The sequence below is a fragment of the Zonotrichia albicollis genome, chromosome 5 (assembly GCF_047830755.1).
Source record: "Zonotrichia albicollis isolate bZonAlb1 chromosome 5, bZonAlb1.hap1, whole genome shotgun sequence".
In the NCBI taxonomy this organism is placed as follows: domain Eukaryota; kingdom Metazoa; phylum Chordata; class Aves; order Passeriformes; family Passerellidae; genus Zonotrichia; species Zonotrichia albicollis.
Genome location: NC_133823.1, coordinates 71860487 through 71878056, shown reverse-complemented (window position 1 = coordinate 71878056; position 17570 = coordinate 71860487). Strand labels below are relative to the sequence as shown.

General features: G+C 38.7%; 1 protein-coding gene and 1 long non-coding RNA gene across 13 annotated transcripts in view; one reads left to right on the top strand and one right to left on the bottom strand.

Moving 5' to 3' along the window:
• The window catches only part of PDE5A (phosphodiesterase 5A), a 103629-nt gene that overhangs the window by 24662 nt on the left and 61397 nt on the right, over nt 1–17570 (bottom strand). For all 12 annotated transcript variants that reach the window (XM_005495285.3, XM_074542059.1, XM_026798116.2 and 9 more), the window contains 6 exons: nt 11042–11624; nt 10254–10343; nt 3925–3996; nt 2771–2860; nt 852–989; nt 326–393 (listed from right to left, as the gene is read on the bottom strand). In XM_005495285.3, the coding sequence (XP_005495342.2) occupies nt 326–393; nt 852–989; nt 2771–2860; nt 3925–3996; nt 10254–10343; nt 11042–11624 (1041 nt within the window). The remainder of the gene's footprint in view (nt 1–325; nt 394–851; nt 990–2770; nt 2861–3924; nt 3997–10253; nt 10344–11041; nt 11625–17570) is intronic.
• LOC141729211 (uncharacterized) overlaps nt 2343–17570 on the top strand; it is a 76492-nt gene continuing 61264 nt past the window's right edge. Inside the window, exons 1-2 of the long non-coding RNA XR_012580586.1 lie at nt 2343–4972; nt 12770–12823. This is a non-coding gene — a long non-coding RNA (uncharacterized LOC141729211). The remainder of the gene's footprint in view (nt 4973–12769; nt 12824–17570) is intronic.

Genomic DNA, 17570 nt, shown 5'->3' with positions numbered 1-17570 from the left:
AACATCGTCATCCACACAGATTTCTTTGAAATCAGTTTTAGGGCAGCTCCTCTGTGCATTTCCATAGCTTAGCCTTGAAATACAAATATGTTTTTAGACTGGCAAAGTGAATTGATCAAGCCCTACTCCTGCTCTGCTCAGTGGGACCTTTTCAAGGCAAGAGAGTTGGTCTCTGCCCACTTCAGGGGAAAAGCTGCTCTATAAAAATAGCAGTAATACATGGGCTCCAGCAGAAATAATTCTGTTATTATGAAAAGAATATTAAAAGCCTAAGTTTCTTCAGAATTCTCCTAGGATGAACAAAAGTCAGAATTAATTGGTTTACCTCTTCAGAGTTTCAGCTGAATCCTCTAATTCATCAGATTCCATGTGAAAGACACTAGAAAATGTATCCTGGAATATCAAGAGGATGCTTGAATACACAGGTGTATAAGGTTGTCATTATTTAGAACAGTATTACTCATTAAAACCTTGTTGCAGTTATCAAGGCCTATTCTGTACTACAGACAAGTGTAAAATTTAGCTTCAACCACATCTGTCATCAAGCATACTGGATCCTACCATAAGGGTATCTTTTGATACAACTTTAGGTATCACAGAAGTGTCTTGAATCTCTGCTCATGACCCAGAGAAGATTTACAAGCTGTGCCAAACTGATATGTCAGAACAGAAATTCTATAATTACATAAAAGCCAGAACCTCTCATGTCAACACCCAACCTGAGCAGATGCCACAAAGAAAAAGGAAAAGATAGAAAATAAAATGACAAGAGAAATATGAGAATGGAGGGAAGCCAACCCCACTCCCAGGGAATAAACACTTCTGCCTTCAGACAGAATAAACATACTCACTGGACAATCTTCATCCACTATGAAGATGGTACACTTCTGCACCTGCATGAAGGATATTATAGTGGCTGCTATCTTCTTCAGGATCACCTCCAAAGACTGCTGCTCTTCAAAAATCAGGCTGGCAAGGTCAAGAAGCACCTGAAGAAAAGGTAATTTGTGAGCGTTTGACTAATTTTGATTTATGCGATCACTGTTGTTACTAATGTCTAACTCTTCCCTGAATCAGGAAGTCAATGTTTATGTCTGTGACCAGAAGTAAGTTTTGGCTCTCACAGATTTCAAGGTAACAGTCAGTATTAGCCAGTTTGACACTTTTTATAATGTCAGAAATATAAATATCAGACTATCAGCTATCTGATATTTTCAGTCAAAGAAGCAGAATAGATTTAGGCATTAATAGGTCAAGTGAAACCTGTGAAATCCAGACAACAATTCCTTGCCCTCAGGAAACCTATTTTCCTATGGCTCATGTGCATATTCTCAAACCACTGAGTTTTTAAGACTTCTGAACACAGTTGTTCTTGGTTGCAATTCTAACAGATCCTAATTAACTTATTTAGTGAAAACATCATTTAGATACACTCTGCTGTTTTTCAAAGCTGCTGTTGAAAGATTTAGCTGCTCATACATGCTCATATTTTTTTTTTTCCTCACAAGAAACATGAAAGCATTTAATAAACTGTCCAAATTTGTACCAATTTACAGACACTGATAGCTGGAAACTCAGACCTACTAGGAAAATTTTAAAAGAACTGCTGACTAGTCTTTTCTCTGAAACATTACCACATGATACAGGGCAAGCACATTCACCCATAAAGGCCATGGCATTAATAACCCATCAAAACCAAGTTGGCAGCAAAGTAGAGCTATAGCAACCAGAAGGAAATTCAGTTTTCCAGTTGATCATTACTGAAAACATGGTTAGTGACTGTTATACCAAAGGAACATTCTGTATGCCCTCTGCTATTCCACAGGGATATTCCTCCCTGTCATTTCTGGAGTCTGACACCTCTGGTTGTTAAATACATACGGTGAACCACAGGATAACTACAGGCAATATAAAGTATATTAACATAGAACAAATTGTCGGATCTCAAGATCTCAGTCCTGAGGTGCTGAGCCACCGAGACCACCTTGGGGGTCTCGGGAGTCCTGGAATGTTGCCAGAAGTGTCTGGTGGCTGGACTTTGGTCCTACACAGGAGACGACAAGGATGAGGGCTTCACCAGGGTGAATGGTGAAGGGATTAGTTAATTAGAGATAGAGAAACAGGGTTTAGGATTTATGTACAGGGGGGTTTAGAGGAGTAAGATGGAGGAATTGGGGTGTGTCCTGTCCTTCTTCTTCTGCCTCCTCTCCTCCATCTTCCTTGGCCACGGTGGCACCTTTGGATTGGTTATTACTGAGAGTACACCGAGTTATAAGAATAAATGGTATTGGGGAAAAATGATAAATATTGTACATGTAACAATGGGTATAAAGATAGGTGACTGTCCGGAGGGCAGCACAGTGTGCTCATGGCTGGCTGCTGAGCAGAGCTCTGTCGGGCTGAGAGAAAATCTTTTAGATAAACAATTAATAAACATAAAAACCGAAAGAAGAACTGAAGCCTCTTCTCGTCCTTCGATACGCGGCTGCCCCAAGGCCACCCCGGGCCTTTCCAGGCCTCACAAACAGCCGAGATAAACCGGACAACAAATTTTCTGACATTTGGCTCTACCTGCTTCCCCTAGACAGGCCATTTCTCACAGCCCAGCTGGAATGCACCAGTGCAGCCCAGCAGAGCTTTATCAGAGCCACCCAGCATTCAGTCACTGGAATTAAAAGCAGCCAAGGAATAACTACCACATCACAAACAGAAAGAGGAGGTGCTGATTATTTGCCAACCCTCCTGATTTGTGCATCCCTGTTGGCCGTACCTGATTGCGCCTGTTCTCGAGCAGAGACGTCTCGTACAACTGCGCGTTGTGCAGAACGATTCCGCAGAACGCCAAATATGCTGCAAAATCCTGCAGACAAATGAACATCCACAGCTCACAGAGATCATGTCCCACAGCATTTGAGCTCTATTCAAAGATAAGCTACTGCAACGTTTTGTTTGCACTCTGAAGTATTAATTGATATTTTTGTTGGTTTTGGCAACCGCACGTTCAGGATCTGGGTTTTTTTCAGCTACTCATAATTTCTTATTTCCTCAAGAATCCCTTCTCCTTTTATTTAGCTAAAATCTGAAGATCATTATCTTGGTACAAGTAGAGGTCATCTGAAAAGCAGCTTCAAGGAAAAAATAATTGTGCAGCAATGCATATTTTAGCAAGAAAAACTGACCACAGAAAACCAGCCTCTCTGAGGGAACTTAATCTCTTGTGAAGTGGAAAGAAAGATTTTCTAACATAGCAAACCCACAGGTTTTTCCTCATTTAGGATGGGATTAATTCTGATATCCTACAAATACTCAGTGTACATTTTATTTGAAAGGGGAATTTTTCAAAGAGAAAGGATAAATTCTGATTCTTTTATTGCTGATTGTTCAGCCTGAGCACAGCCTGGGCTTTGCCCTGCCAATCTGAACGTGAAGTCTGGAAATTTTTGGAATGCAACCACACTGGGAGAATTAGGAATCCATTCTATTGTCTGCTCTCCTGATTCTCTCATATATTCATAATTTATCTGAAGCTTTTTCTTTTCCTGCAAATGCTATACTGAGAAGTGACATGGTATTTAAAAGACAGTCACTCCATAAATGTCATTGTTCAAATTGTGTTTCTTGGGCTTGCCAGGAGAGTTAGAACCAAGTAATTAAAAATTATGTCCATTGAAATTGATCAAAGTGTTTTACAATGAATTTCAGTAGAGTAGGCCTGTGTTTCAGAGATACATGACGTGATCCAGAAATTAAATTATTTCACAGCCACATTTCTCATGGCCTCATAAAGAAAAATGTCTGCAGTATTTCCAGGAATGTTCACATTATCACAGATGTTTAATTTTAAATAACTTAAAAATTTCTGAGTAGCAGGAATTTGTCCCTTCCCCTATGAAAACAGAAGAGACAAACATGCAGCTTTTATACCTTTTCATCTTGTTCAGTGAAAGTGCCGCCAATTCCAGATTTCTTGTTGATTGCTTGAGCCACACCAACAACCTAGTGTATTAAAAATGGAGAAATTAGTTAATTTTAGGGGTCTGTCACTGAATTCCATTTCCAGGCATAATTATGTAAGATAAAAAATGATCATTGTAGGTATTTGCTTGGTTCACTATCGAATCAAATTGTTGGATAATAAATGTTACTCTCTCATGCAGAACCATTTCCTAGATTACAGTATTTGAAGACCTTAGCCTTTCCCTAATATAATTCCGTGTTTTCATTTCTTTTGAGACAAAGTATTATTAATCTGACAAAGTATAATGCAAAGCTTTTAGATATTTTCAGATTTTTAGCATGATTACAACAACTGATAGCAAAAGCTGCCAAGAACTTTTTTTGTTTGAAGTGTAATTAGTGTAAAACCAATGCAAAATGCTAATGAGTTTTTTTTAATCTTGCCTTTTTAGGAGATACACTATCAAAGGAAAACTGTGTGGTGAGCATGTTTAAAAAGTTGTGTTTAACCATTCATGGTGAAGCTGTAACTGCTGAGCTGATGGAAGACATGTGGTTTTATTTTTGTAATGGAAAAGAGGACAATTTACTACCTCTCAGTCCAGCATTCCCAAAATTCTGATGCTGTAAGTAAGGCCATTGTTCTTTAACATGAATCACTGCCAACTGTGGGCTCAAAAATGTCTGTCTGAAATAAAGTTCAGCTGTCAGCTCCATTCCATACAACCCCAATTTTCCCACAGTCAACCTTTTACTTCAGTGAGGAATATTTCTTATCCAGTGGCCTTCCTTCCTGTAATAACCAGTGTACCACCAGCCTGTATGCTCCTCTGGCAGACTCTGAATGAAAAAATTATTATGCTTTTATGTTCACCTACATGTGCAGAGGTTAATGCTTAGGCCTCTTCTCATGCTACTGTCTCTCCTGGGTGCAGATTTAATTATTTTTTTTCCAGTTTTGATCCAGCATGAGCTAAGACAACTTTAGCAAGGCCAGAGGCTTTTCACCCAAAAGGTGAGTACTTTCATGTTGGTTGTTTAAATCCATCCCCTCCATGAAAGGAAAGTCTGCAGTGCTTTTAAAAAAAGCTATAAGAAAACAGTAAAAGGACCATATTAATGCAGAAAAAAAGACTATTTAGGCTCCTTTCATCAGCATTCCAGGTTTCAGATACATTAACAAAGGCAGGTGTTCCAAGAGCAATGGTCAGTTTTAGATTTTTGAGAAGGTCTTTCAGGAAAGGATTTTAAGGGAAGGGGAAGGATGTAACGAGGAGAAAAAACCTAAAAATCTATGTTGACTTGATTAGGATGAAAATTTTATGCATATACAAATGTTTCTCATTTTAGTTGCTGTTTCAGTGGCATTCTAAGCTTCCAGACAACTTTGTGTTGTGCCCATTTCTTTTTCATACAAAATGAACAGTTTTAAAAATTAAACTGTCCCAAATTCTGGCTTCATTTGTGTCAGTTAAAATTTCAGTGGACTTTTCAGAATTCCACAGAATATGGTGTAGAGACAGTAATGAGAAAAACTTCAGTGGGGCATTTTTATGCCATTGGAGTCTTGCCTGCAACCAGGTAATTAGGAGAAGATGTAGGAAACTCGAGAGGATCTGCTCCTGTTACTAAAGTAATTATGTAATTAGGACAAAAGTCAATCATGTGGTAGCATTTGGGGCTATGGAGAACACACACTTGCATTTTAGAGAATTCTAAGCACAGCATGAAACTCAAATCCTCATTTTTAAAACTTACTCTACACAAATCACAAATAATAGGCCAAATCTGATCTCCAGCTGGGAGTTATGATTGCATCAGCAGAAAAACTGAATCAAAGGTGATCAAGTGCTCTAGGCTCAGCTAGACAGGGAACTAAAAAAGCTTTAAGATAATACTCTGGACTGAAGGAAACCAAGGCTAAGGGAAAGACTGAAGTCATTAGGATCTGCTTATGCTTTGACACTTGTGAGTTGATGGCCTAATCACTGAAGTGGGCAGTGCACTCTGGAGCACTACAGGCTCCTTTTCCTGAGCTTTCCCTCCAGGTTGGACTGGGCAGGTGGGGTTATAGAACACTCTCTAGAGGAGTCCTGCAGTTCCCAACAAGAGCCTTCTTCCAGGTTTGCTCTGTTGAAAGAGCTTAAGGGGTGAGCAGAAGGAAATTCCCCTTGGCTCAGAAACCAAGTACTTTGCTCTTTTCCATTCAGATCACACAATCCAGACATAGACCACAAAGACAAAAAGCAATTTTGATGATGGAATTGTTCCCTTACTTTCTGTTCCAAAGAAGAACAAACCTTTCAGCAATTGCTGATTCAATACCCACTGTGTTTTACCACATCTGAACACAGCTTTCCTGATTGTATTCTTGCTGATAACACAGGTGATCTTCCAGTGCTCTACCTGTTCTCTAACCTTTCTTTTCTGGCTGTGCTACTTTTCTGATTTAATAAATCCTGATCCACATTACAAGGAGAGATTTCTTCTAATTATCAGATAACTAAATTTTTACCATTTTCTTGCAATAGCTGAAAGTAGCAGGCTACCTTGAGTGCCCAGTAGGTGACAACTGATGGCTTTAATGCTCATGGCTGTGCTCTGGATTGTCTATGGATGGTTTCATGCTGCAATATTTTGCACATTAAAATCACAGTCCTAACTGTGTGAAAGCTGTTCCAGCTCTAAAGGCAGGTGGTGCCTTTTTCAGTGGGCTCTTACTTAAGCTGACTTCTGATCTAATTACTATTGCTTCTTAAGGAGATATCTATTTTATTTACTTTGCTGGCACATGAAAGAAAGTTACATTAAAGCCAAAGAATAGTAACAGAAATGAGAAAAATAACATTTTTGATAAGAGAAGATACCCACTACAGAAGACAAAGCAGTGTTGACTTTACTTTGCTCTCCTGGTTTTGTAGAGGTTGGATTCAAACTCATAAAATTATCCTGCAGTGACAGAACTGTATTTACAGACTTTCATTTTTTATCAACAAAAATTTCACATCCCTTTCTATCGCTCGTGCCAGCAGCAGCCTCCACGCTTTGCAGCAGTCTAGCTACTATAATGTGTGTCTCAACATAAGCTGAAAATCCATCCAAGAAGCAAATTACTGATCTCCATAATCCTGCAGCAAGATTGCTGCTGGAACTGAGTTTGTTTAAAGTCAGCTTGGCTAGACCTGCTGTATCCTGCAATGATTGGGATGTGTTATCTGAAAGGCTTTCTGAGGGAGAAGATGACTTAGCTGGCTAAAGGTGACATACCCAGTCCCATTTTACACCATCAGATTTAACAGGGGATTTTCAAAGGCTGTTGTAAGTAGCAGGACCCCTGATTTTTTGGGAAAAGCTTCCCTGTGACAGTAGATAGGTCCTAGTAAGCAACAAAACAAACAACTGAGTAAACATTGCCAGAAAAAAACTGCCAACACTTCCCTAGAAAATTACTAGGAAATTCAGTCTTACATGCTCACAGCATGAGAGAGATGCCTCAGTTAAGTCAGCTGAAAGCTCCATATGAGAAAAACCCACCGATTTTAGTAGAATATAAACCGAGATTGCCTTTTGTGAAAATTACTATGCCCAGGTCAAAGAAAAAAAACCAAAAAAACAAGAAAGCCAGCAATAACAGAAAATTGTGTCACTCCTGGAGATGTTGTGTGGTAGTTGTGGTGCCTCTGTGCTTCAGAAGCCATCCATTCTCTAGGTATCCCAAACCTGCTGGAAAGCTCCACAAGTTGGTTTAAGCTGAGGAATGGACTAAGGATGTCTATTCCCTATCCAATCTTGTCCAAATGACTGTTTGTTTACAAGTGTCTACAAAACTGTATCAAAGGTAAAGTCCTCTTACTGCACTGCAATGTGCTCATTGTTACTAATTCCTGGGTCCTTTCCCTGAGCTCTTCTGTGAATCAAATTGTTTTCATTTATGGCATTTCTTACTAGCTGTTATTTTTAAATGAGACTTTGGTTTCTCACATGCCTCGTGGAAATAGAGGCAAATGTGAAAACCATCTACTGGAAAAATCTCCGTACTTCAGCAGGCCCAGAGGATTTAGTAATCAGCATGAGATTTTCCTCCTCTCAATTACTGACTCTTTTGTTTTAAAAAAATAGCACTAATACTAAACAAACAAACAGAAAGCCCCAGTTGCTCCTCTTTCTCAGTATTTATTTTTGGATGTCTTCCAGAATCATCTTTTAACTGTGATTGCTAACATCCTGGGCTAAGGCAGCATTCACAAGCCTCAATATTTCTAGAGGGGCTTTGGGAATTTTTAAATTTTATCTATTTATTTTTTTAATAGGGAGGAGCCAAGGTTCTGGTTCTGTTGTTTGGGGGATTTTTAAACAGAAAAAGAAAATTAAGGACTGATTGACTGACTCCAGTGTCTCTCCAAAAACATGTCAGTCATTTGTTACAGTGAGAATGAGAGAAACATTCTGGCAGAGACTGTAGAGCTCTGAAAAAAAATTAGTAACTGCCATCCTTCCCTGTGAGAAACCTTACAGTTTAACACCTTCAAGTTATTGCTTGTGAGTATAAGACTCCTCAAACTTCAGGTTGGCTGAACTTGTCAAAATAAACAAATTCCCGCTTCATTTCCGCTTGCTGATGCACTCAGGAGGAGGAAGCTGCCCGAAGACACGGCCCATTGCAGGTTTATTCAGCCCTTCAGTCATGCTGGACTGGACAGACAGACTGCAGCTCTCATGCCTTCCCCAGCCACCTCCAGCACCTGGTGAGAACTGAGCACTTCCACACTCCCCAGGCAGCAAAGCTTTGCAGCTCATTTCTGTAGCCAGTTCTGTGGGGCATCCCATCTCTTTCCATTTGACAAAAAGCAAATGGCATGGCTTGGGTGAAATTGGAAGCCTTGCTTCAGCCTGACATGGACCACTGATCCCTGACAGTTCTTCACATGGCATCTGCTTTGTTCATCTTCTGGCCCAGGGCCAGCAGTGACTGCTGCCAGGTGGAAAGAGGAAGACTTTTAAGCAAGAATGGGAGGAGGAAAGGATCAAGTGCTGTCCTTGGAAGAATGGAACAAAAAATTTAAGCTGAAATTTGCAGAATGTGAAGAAAGGAAATACCGGCTGATCATCTGGATTGGCTAGAATAAGATTCAATAAACAAATTAATGCAGGAGTTTAATAAATTTACTTTATATAAAAAAAAGGTTCAATGCAGTAGAAGTCAAGGTGACACTCCAGAAGAGGAGTGAAAGATGGAAGAGCAGAAAAAAGGTATGATGCCTTCAAATCAATCTTGGCAACATTTCTTTTTGGGAGCTTGAGCTTTCTGGAAGCAAACTATGAACACTCTGAAAAATAAGTGAATTCCAGGAGAGAAATCACCATTTCAAAGCTCTGACACACTGTGTGGAGGGCCTTACATTTTATGAGTATTCTAGAACTGATTAAAGGCCACTACAGTGAGGATCAAAGAAAACCCAGCCAGACTTTCCTTACTCCCAAAGAATGCATCTCCTCTTTTCCCCATTCATTGGCTTTCATGGACTTCACTGAATTCACTCTTCAAATAGTCAGGGTAAGAAGGTGTTGTTAGCCCATAGGAAAAATTCTTCCTACTGCAATAGGATGAGACAGGATGAGAGAGCTCCCATGAGATGCAGCATGGAGAGGAAATATGGGCAAGAGTTCAGTGGGCAGATTCACATTGTTTCACATTAGGAGTGATTTAAGTTATGACTTGAGGATGACTTTTCTGAATCCCATTGACACTGTGTTTTTCAATGCCTGATGTCAGGCTCTTAGCTCATAAGTAATATATTAGGAACCATGTTAAGAGAGTGTAAAAATAATCAGGTTTTTAGACAATGATAAAACCCAGTTTGTGCCCTCTGAATTAAGCAATATAGATACAAGCTAAGCTGAAGTACAGTAACTTAATCACAATTTGAGATAGACCAGTAAGTGTGCAGAGAACTTCAATGCTGACAGATACTGAGTACAGGAAGTAGGAACAGCACTTCTGGAGTTAAATATATATCTATATATCTATATATCTATATATATATATATATATATATATATATTTTCTACTGCTGCATTTGGGAATTAAACTCTTCCTGACAGTTGCCTTTGGCTTACATTACTCAACTAGATAAGATAAAATTACAGTCTAAACAAACATAAGCAGTCTTGTTAAAAAAAAAAAAAAAAAAAAAAAAAGATGGTTGGAAGATGATGACTGCCAGCTAATGAAAGTTTAAAGCATCAGCATGACTGGAAACAGTGTTACATGAAGTGATCCCAAGACTACAACTTACCTCTTCCCTGTGATTCTTTATTGGCATACAGAGAATGCTCTGAGTCTTATACCCTGTGATCTGGTCAACTTCTGCATTGAATCTTGGATCCTGATACAAGAAAAAAAAATGCTATTTTTAGACTACTAGCTTAAAGACCAGTTCTTTTCCTTCCTTGGTTTATGAATTAAGAAAAGTTTAATATTTTATTTGACTGTAACTCAGGATAACAAAGGTTCCATTACCAGCCAATAGTTATATGAAGTTGTTCCTATCAGTGTGGTAACAACAGAAAAGCATTTGTGTGGAACATGAGTGCCAATAGATTAAGGCTGTTGCTGTAAACAACAAAAAACTCAAGCCCTAGGAGAAGCCTTGTTTTTGAGCCTAGACCATCATTATAATAAATATGCTCATGGATTAACCATCCCTAGTTTACCTTTTATCATCAAGAAGAAATTGCAGTAATACACTAAAAGATCTGTGCCCACAGAAGAACAGTCTCATAAATGTGGTTTGTGGTTTTGTTTTTATCAGAGATTGCTCGTTTCATATTTTCACCTCAGTATTGAAAACTGAATAATGACCTCAACAGAACTGAGTTCTTTAGTCCCAGCTTCATGTCTCTGTGCACACATGTATCTATAATACATGTATTATAACCAAAACCAGTGTCAAGTTTGCATCTCGACCACTTCAAGTCAATACAGCACCAAATACAGGCACTAAAATGGCAATATTCCAGCAGCTGATGATGTAGCAGCTTCTACTTGTTCAAGAGTTCCTGAAGACCAATTTCCTTGCCTTACCTCATAGGCATTCTTGATGTTGAGAGGCTGCCCTATGGCTGCCACGTGACCCACAATGCCCTTGTTCCACTCCAGGCGAATGCAGTTGTTGGAAGCTTCTTCCAGGGTGGATCCTTCTGCCACATCAAAGAGCCTGCTCACGAGGAACTTCTCGTTGGAGCTGTCCTCACACACCAGGAACAGCGAGTAGCGATCGGCTGCGATCAGCTCGTGGATGTGTAGGAAGATCTTATGGCAAAGAGCTGTGACATCTAAGTGACTAGAAATGTCTTTCACAAGTTCTAATAGTCTGGAGCACTGATCCCCTGCACTGGTCTCAATCCTTGGAGATTGCAGAGGCATCTGTTCCTTCTTGTCAGAGCCAGAGAGGAAGCTCACTGCTCCTACTGAGTCCTTGACAAAAATAGGCCTTAAGGGTCTGTCGAATTCAGAAGCGGAGATTTTCCTCGCTGGTGTCCCAGAGTTGGTGGTCTCGGCACAGGCAGGCTGGTGACAGGCACAGGCCTCACTCTGGGACTTGTTTCCCTCCTTGCAGACTGGGATGGTGTGAACTCTCTCAGCAAACCATGCATTAACCATTTCTCTGTCAAACAAAACCAAAAATACAGCAAATGACGTGAATTGAAAATCCTCCAGCACATACTGGAAGCTAGCACTGTGAGAGGATAACTAAACCTTTTCACACAGAGGATACTGATGCACCTTTAGACTCCTCTACACCAATATTCTCCAATTTTCTGCAGCACTTAACCCAGATTAAGCAGTAACATTTTCTGCCCCGTAAAAAAGCTATTTTTGCCTAGAGGAAATACCAGAATAGGGCAGAGAACGACCACTTATGCTTTGGCTTTCAGAGTACAGATCAGAAGTTTGCACCATCATTTTGTGACTGAAATGTTCCAATCTTTTCCATTCCCAAGATTTGGATTTCTGTATAAGATATATATATATATATATATTCATTTGAAGACAGAACTTTCTGGTTTTAACCTCTAAAAAGAATTTCAAACTCTAATTCTCTCAGTCAATCACCTGCAATCACCAGCAGTCCTTCCTATTTTTCTGTTGCAATATACTGCTTTTAAAGTTAACCTCCTTGCCCTCCAAGTTAATAAAAAATACTAGTTGGACTCAAAGCATAAAAGCTTTGCTTAAAAAACAAAGAAACTTTATTATTACCAATTCAACCCCCTTCAAAATAAGAACAGACTATTCTCATGCATCTCTCCCATTTCCTTTCCTTGCAGATGACACTCATTTTCTAACTCAACCCCAAATATTGAAGAACCCTAAAACTGTATTTTTAAGTGTTCACCACCAATCAAAAAATGCCATGCATTTCTAGTATTTAACTGTGCTTCTCAAATTAACTTAGTACTAGAAAGCCAACCCTAAAAATGTCCTCACTAAATACAGCATATCATAACATGAGTCTTCTTTTTTTATCACAATATCATTCTCTCATCCAAAATCTGGGGGGTTTTTCTTTCAGGCTTTTTTTGTCTTTTGTTTGGTTGGGTTTTTTTTAAATACAGGGCTTTTTATTTTATTTGCTTAGTGTCAAGGATTCCTCACAGCAAATGCCCTGATCTCAGAAGAAATGGGTTTTTGCTATATTACATAACATTTGAGCCTCAGAACAGCAAAAATCCTATTAACAAGTCTGATCTTTTGGAAACCTTTCATGGTGGTCATGTTTTAAATTTGGGATATTTTTTATTTACTCAGCAGACCACAGGAATTTGAAGAGTGAAGCTGAATGAAGCCATGGAAGTGAGTCAGGTTAGTCAGCTGCTGATCAGTTACACACATCAGTGTACATTACATATGAAAAGCACTGTACCATAGTCTTATTTTCCTTAGAGCACACCTTTATCTTTGCTGTAAGATGCAATACTGCAAGCACAATTGGCCCTTAACTCACAGCAAAGTGATCAATTAAAATCTTAAGTCCAACAATATTATTTTTAATAGCAAGCCATCCACAAAAGGAAACTCATTTGATTTCTGTTAGGAAGGCTTGAAAGAGTTTCTTCCATCACCATTTGGAGACCTCAACTGTAGGAAAACAAAATGCTGTAAAAAAATTTGAAAAAAACCAAAAAATGCTATTAAAAAAATTGAATTCTTAAAAACCAGTGATCCTCCTTTAGTTAAAGCAGTGATACCTGTTTTTGTGCAGTAACCTCATGCAAGTGTTTCTTGCAGTGAAGCAAAGAACAACTAATATATCACAACAAATTTGACTTCAACAATATTACTTTCCATTACTTAAACAGGATAAACATTAAATGTGGGAACTGTGACCATTCATTACTGCAATACATAATATGATTTGCATAGGACAGTGTCAAATGTGCAAAAGTTGTTTCACTGAGAGCCAAAATAAGAATCTAGCATTTGGTTACACTTAGAATTTTTATTTATTAGACTGAATGAGAAAGAACAAACATTTTCAATTACAATGACCCAAAATATCCTTAAGAAAATTAAAAAGCTAAAGATACTAAAATCTGTATGTAAATACAGTACAGCCTCTAAAATCAGTGCAGCTAACTCTTGTTAGCAGGTGCACTATTGGTGGGCCCTTTTTGTTTTACTCTGATCACCTCAAAATACAAAATAACCTGGAAATTTTAGCTTCTCCAAAACAAAACTATCATCCAGCACTATTGCTGCAGAAAGGAACTTGCAAATGCCAGCTGGAGGCATTTAAACCACAGACAGAAGTAGGTAGGTATAGAAAATTGATAGTTTTAAAGAAGATTGCTGACTTGACCCAGATTCAGTGTGTGCTGACTTCCTTTCTGAGCACTGAGGACTGGCATTAATGGAAGGTAAGACTGAAAAGTAGCAGTAATGACATGGTACCAGATGGAGGGGGCTCTCCAACGACTGAGGAGGCTCAGAAGCCGTGTAATTGAAAATGCACATGTTTGAAGGCATGTTTGGAAATGAACCTGTGCTGTTGTTGGGCAACTGCAATTTGCAGAGCAATCTGATTCACTGCCTACTGACTCCTGAGGAAAGGAGAATATAAAAAGCTATCCTTTTCCCTTCTCTTGATGTACACTGAATTTACATACACTTGATGTGTTGATACAAGATGCAAGGCAGAGAAAGAATCCGTTACCCTTCATGCATAAAAAGAGAAAACTACAGCAGAAATTTAATTTATCAGTAGAAACCTGTCATTTTGTTTATTCTGCAGTGTTGTGTTATGATTTCCCCAGGCCTTAATGGTGTAGCAATAGCAATCAGTAAGAACAATGTACTCTGAATGCTAATACCTGTTCTCAAACTGTGGCCGTGACAACATTAATTTTTTACCCTCCTGCCTTTTTACTGTGTAAAATAACCTCCATTTCTTATAGAGGTTATTGAGGGATGTGGAACACAGCTGTAACACCTTTCACATGAAAGGAATAATGTTTAACAAGAACTGAACTACTTGTTGGGTATCAGCACTGTTTATGAAGCACTTAAACACTGAACAGAGCTGTATGTGGAGCTGCATAATTATGAGTAACATATTCATGTCCTTTGATTTCTCTTGGGTGATGGTTCAATAATTTGCCAACATACTGCATGATTCTCAGAAAGCTCTTTAGATTAACACCAACAACAAATCCTTAACTAAACCGGTTAAAGCATGGCTTTCAACCTCAAGCCTGTTAAGTATTTTACTTTGGGCAACAGGAAAGCCATTCAAATTCAGCTGGAAAAAGAACAGTGTTCAGTGACCTTTACCAAATGCCTCTTCTAACAAGGAAACTATTTAGCTCCTTTTACTCACCCAGTTACACACAGGGGTGGAAGAAGCAGCATTTCGCATGAGCTGACGTATTCTAACTCTATTTAAAATCGCTCGGTGCCTTGACATGCGTCCGCTTGTTGACACTCAGGCCTATTTAACAATGCATGACAAGAAGGGCATTATGGCTAACACAAGTACTCTCAGAGCACAGAATTAGCTCAGCAGATATCTGACACTAGACACGTCCTGAGCCACGAGTGAGGCTCCTGGAAATTAGCACTGAGTTCCATGTACAATTAAGATGTTATTTGAAAGGACTGCAGGAAGAAACCAACACTTGGGACTATTCATAGGAAGAGTCTTCAGTAAGCACTGGCATTGTCAAGAGCTGATTGTAAGGACAAGACTCTGGCTTTAGTTTAGAGGTTGCAGGAGCAGATATTGATCCACAGTGATCCATACAGTTAAACTCAGTGCAGTGTCTCTATCCCAGCATGGTAATCACTGAGTTGAAGAGCTACAGGACCCACATACCTCACGACTGGAATGCATCCTTTACTGCACTGTGACCCTTTAATATGAACCTTCACACAAAAAAAGGCATAATTTATTCCACAGCTCATGAACAGGAATAGTAGAATATGAAGTTAGCAATTTTTAGTCATTCCTACCAGCCAAATCCAATCTTTCCTCTACGAAGCATGACAGTAGTGACTGCTGAATTTGGCCGGTGACTTCATCAGCAGATGACAAAACTGGAGAGGAATTTTTAAGTGATAGTGCTAAGAAAGGGATAAAAATGCAATGGCAGGCAAAACATTGAAGAAAAAAAGAAAAAAGATGGTGTGATCCTCCCATCTCTGTCACTGCTTATATACAAGAACAAGTAATCTGCAGTACGTGAGACCTTGCAAGCTTCAGAAGAATTAAGACTTTGGCCCTGAATTGTTAATTGCTGCACAGATAGACCTGTCCCTAAAGCAAGAAGCTTTCAGTATTACTAGGCAATAAAACAAACAAAAAAAAAATCAATGGTTGAGAAAACACAGACACAAGGAAGCAACATGTCTTGAGCCAGGTCATGCAGGAAGGCACGTGTAGAGCTGAAGAGGACTTGGCTGCATTTCCTGTGCTGTGTGCATCAAACCATACTGACACAACACTAATCACTATGCTACTCATACACCAGGAACATTAAATAATTTATTGTACCCATCTTTGCTTCATTGTGATCATCTTCAAAGTACACAGCAGACTTCTCAAAAAAACCCAAAAAACAACAACCCAACCTAGTGGAGATGTTTAACAGCCAGGTTGCAATTGTCTTGCTTACATACAGCCTATGTAAGAACACACCAATGTGACCATTCAGCACAACTACTTGGCACATTTGGTGGAAATGTACAAAAAACAGAATGCAAAGATAAATAACACTGAGGTGCAACAACAACAGTAAAAACTGAGTGCTACTTACCTTGCACAAAGAATGCATAACACTCACAGTTCCATAACAGAACACAGTAATAAGTAGTTTTCAATGAAACAGCAAATAATTCCCGGTTTTCCCTGTCACTCACAAACCACTCATATTTACCATGTATGATGTTTTAGCTTCTCCAAACTGTTCTACTAATTTTTCATTCAAAGCAGCACTTATTGGTAACACTTCAGGAGAGGGATTACAAACTTGCCTACCAGAAAATGCCAGCTGAATTCCTGTAGCCTAATCCTGACAATGCTGGAATCAATAATATTTCAAGCTAAACTTCATAACTGTTTTATCAATTGCCTTCCATTAAATAACCACTAGATGTCTTAATATTTCTCTCCAGCATCTTGACATAATTTAGTCACAGAAATCATTTAAAGCATTAGCAAAAACTCCAAAACTATTCAGTTTTAGCAAAGGAGTTTGAAATACAAAGCTGCTTGGTTATTATACTTGCCTTCCCATTTTCTTTCTAGTATTTCCAATTTCACAATCACATTCTAAGTGGTTTTGTCTCTTTTCTAGCAATGGAAAGATTTAAAGAAATTGTATAAGGCCTCGTTAGATGAAAACAGCAAACAGACTAAACTGTAAAAGGATTGTTTTCAAACTGACTAAAATAGTAGATTAACAAAACACTGGATGCTTTTCCTTAAACCCCTCCCAATTGCAGTTACTGGAGGTGTCATTTCTCACAGTGGTAGGCAAGTAGTTCTGGAATATGAAATACAGCAGTGCCAGTTTTTTAGCACAACTTGGTCAAATATATTAGCATACATTTAGCTTTAAACATTTCAATTGGCACAAATGACTTCTGTTTGAATACAGGTCTTAATTTAGAACATTAACGCTTGATTCAAACCATGCTCATGAGAGACTGAAATAACTTTTTAGAACGATGAAATTTTCATCTTGTCTGAATGCTCATTTTTAAAAAAATAGAAGGCAGAGGTGGCTTTATTACTTGTAGCAAAAGTATTCAAATTGGAAAACTAACACTGATAGGCTATTCTTGGCTATTTTCAAGTTTTCTTTAATAACCTAACTTCAAGCTTCACTTTTTACAAGAAAGCTTTCTTCCACAAAAGAGACTTTCTACTTGCACTATAAAGAAAGACAAACTAAATCCTCAGGGATTAAAGTCAAAATTCTAAAACCTGACCTTTATTTCTCCTCCCTATGTTTGCTTCTTGTTCCCAGCCCATAAAAAAAGTAAAAAAAAAATAACAATAACTAGGTACCGAATGGTTTTGTTGGGAAAGCAGTAAGACAATACCAGTAAT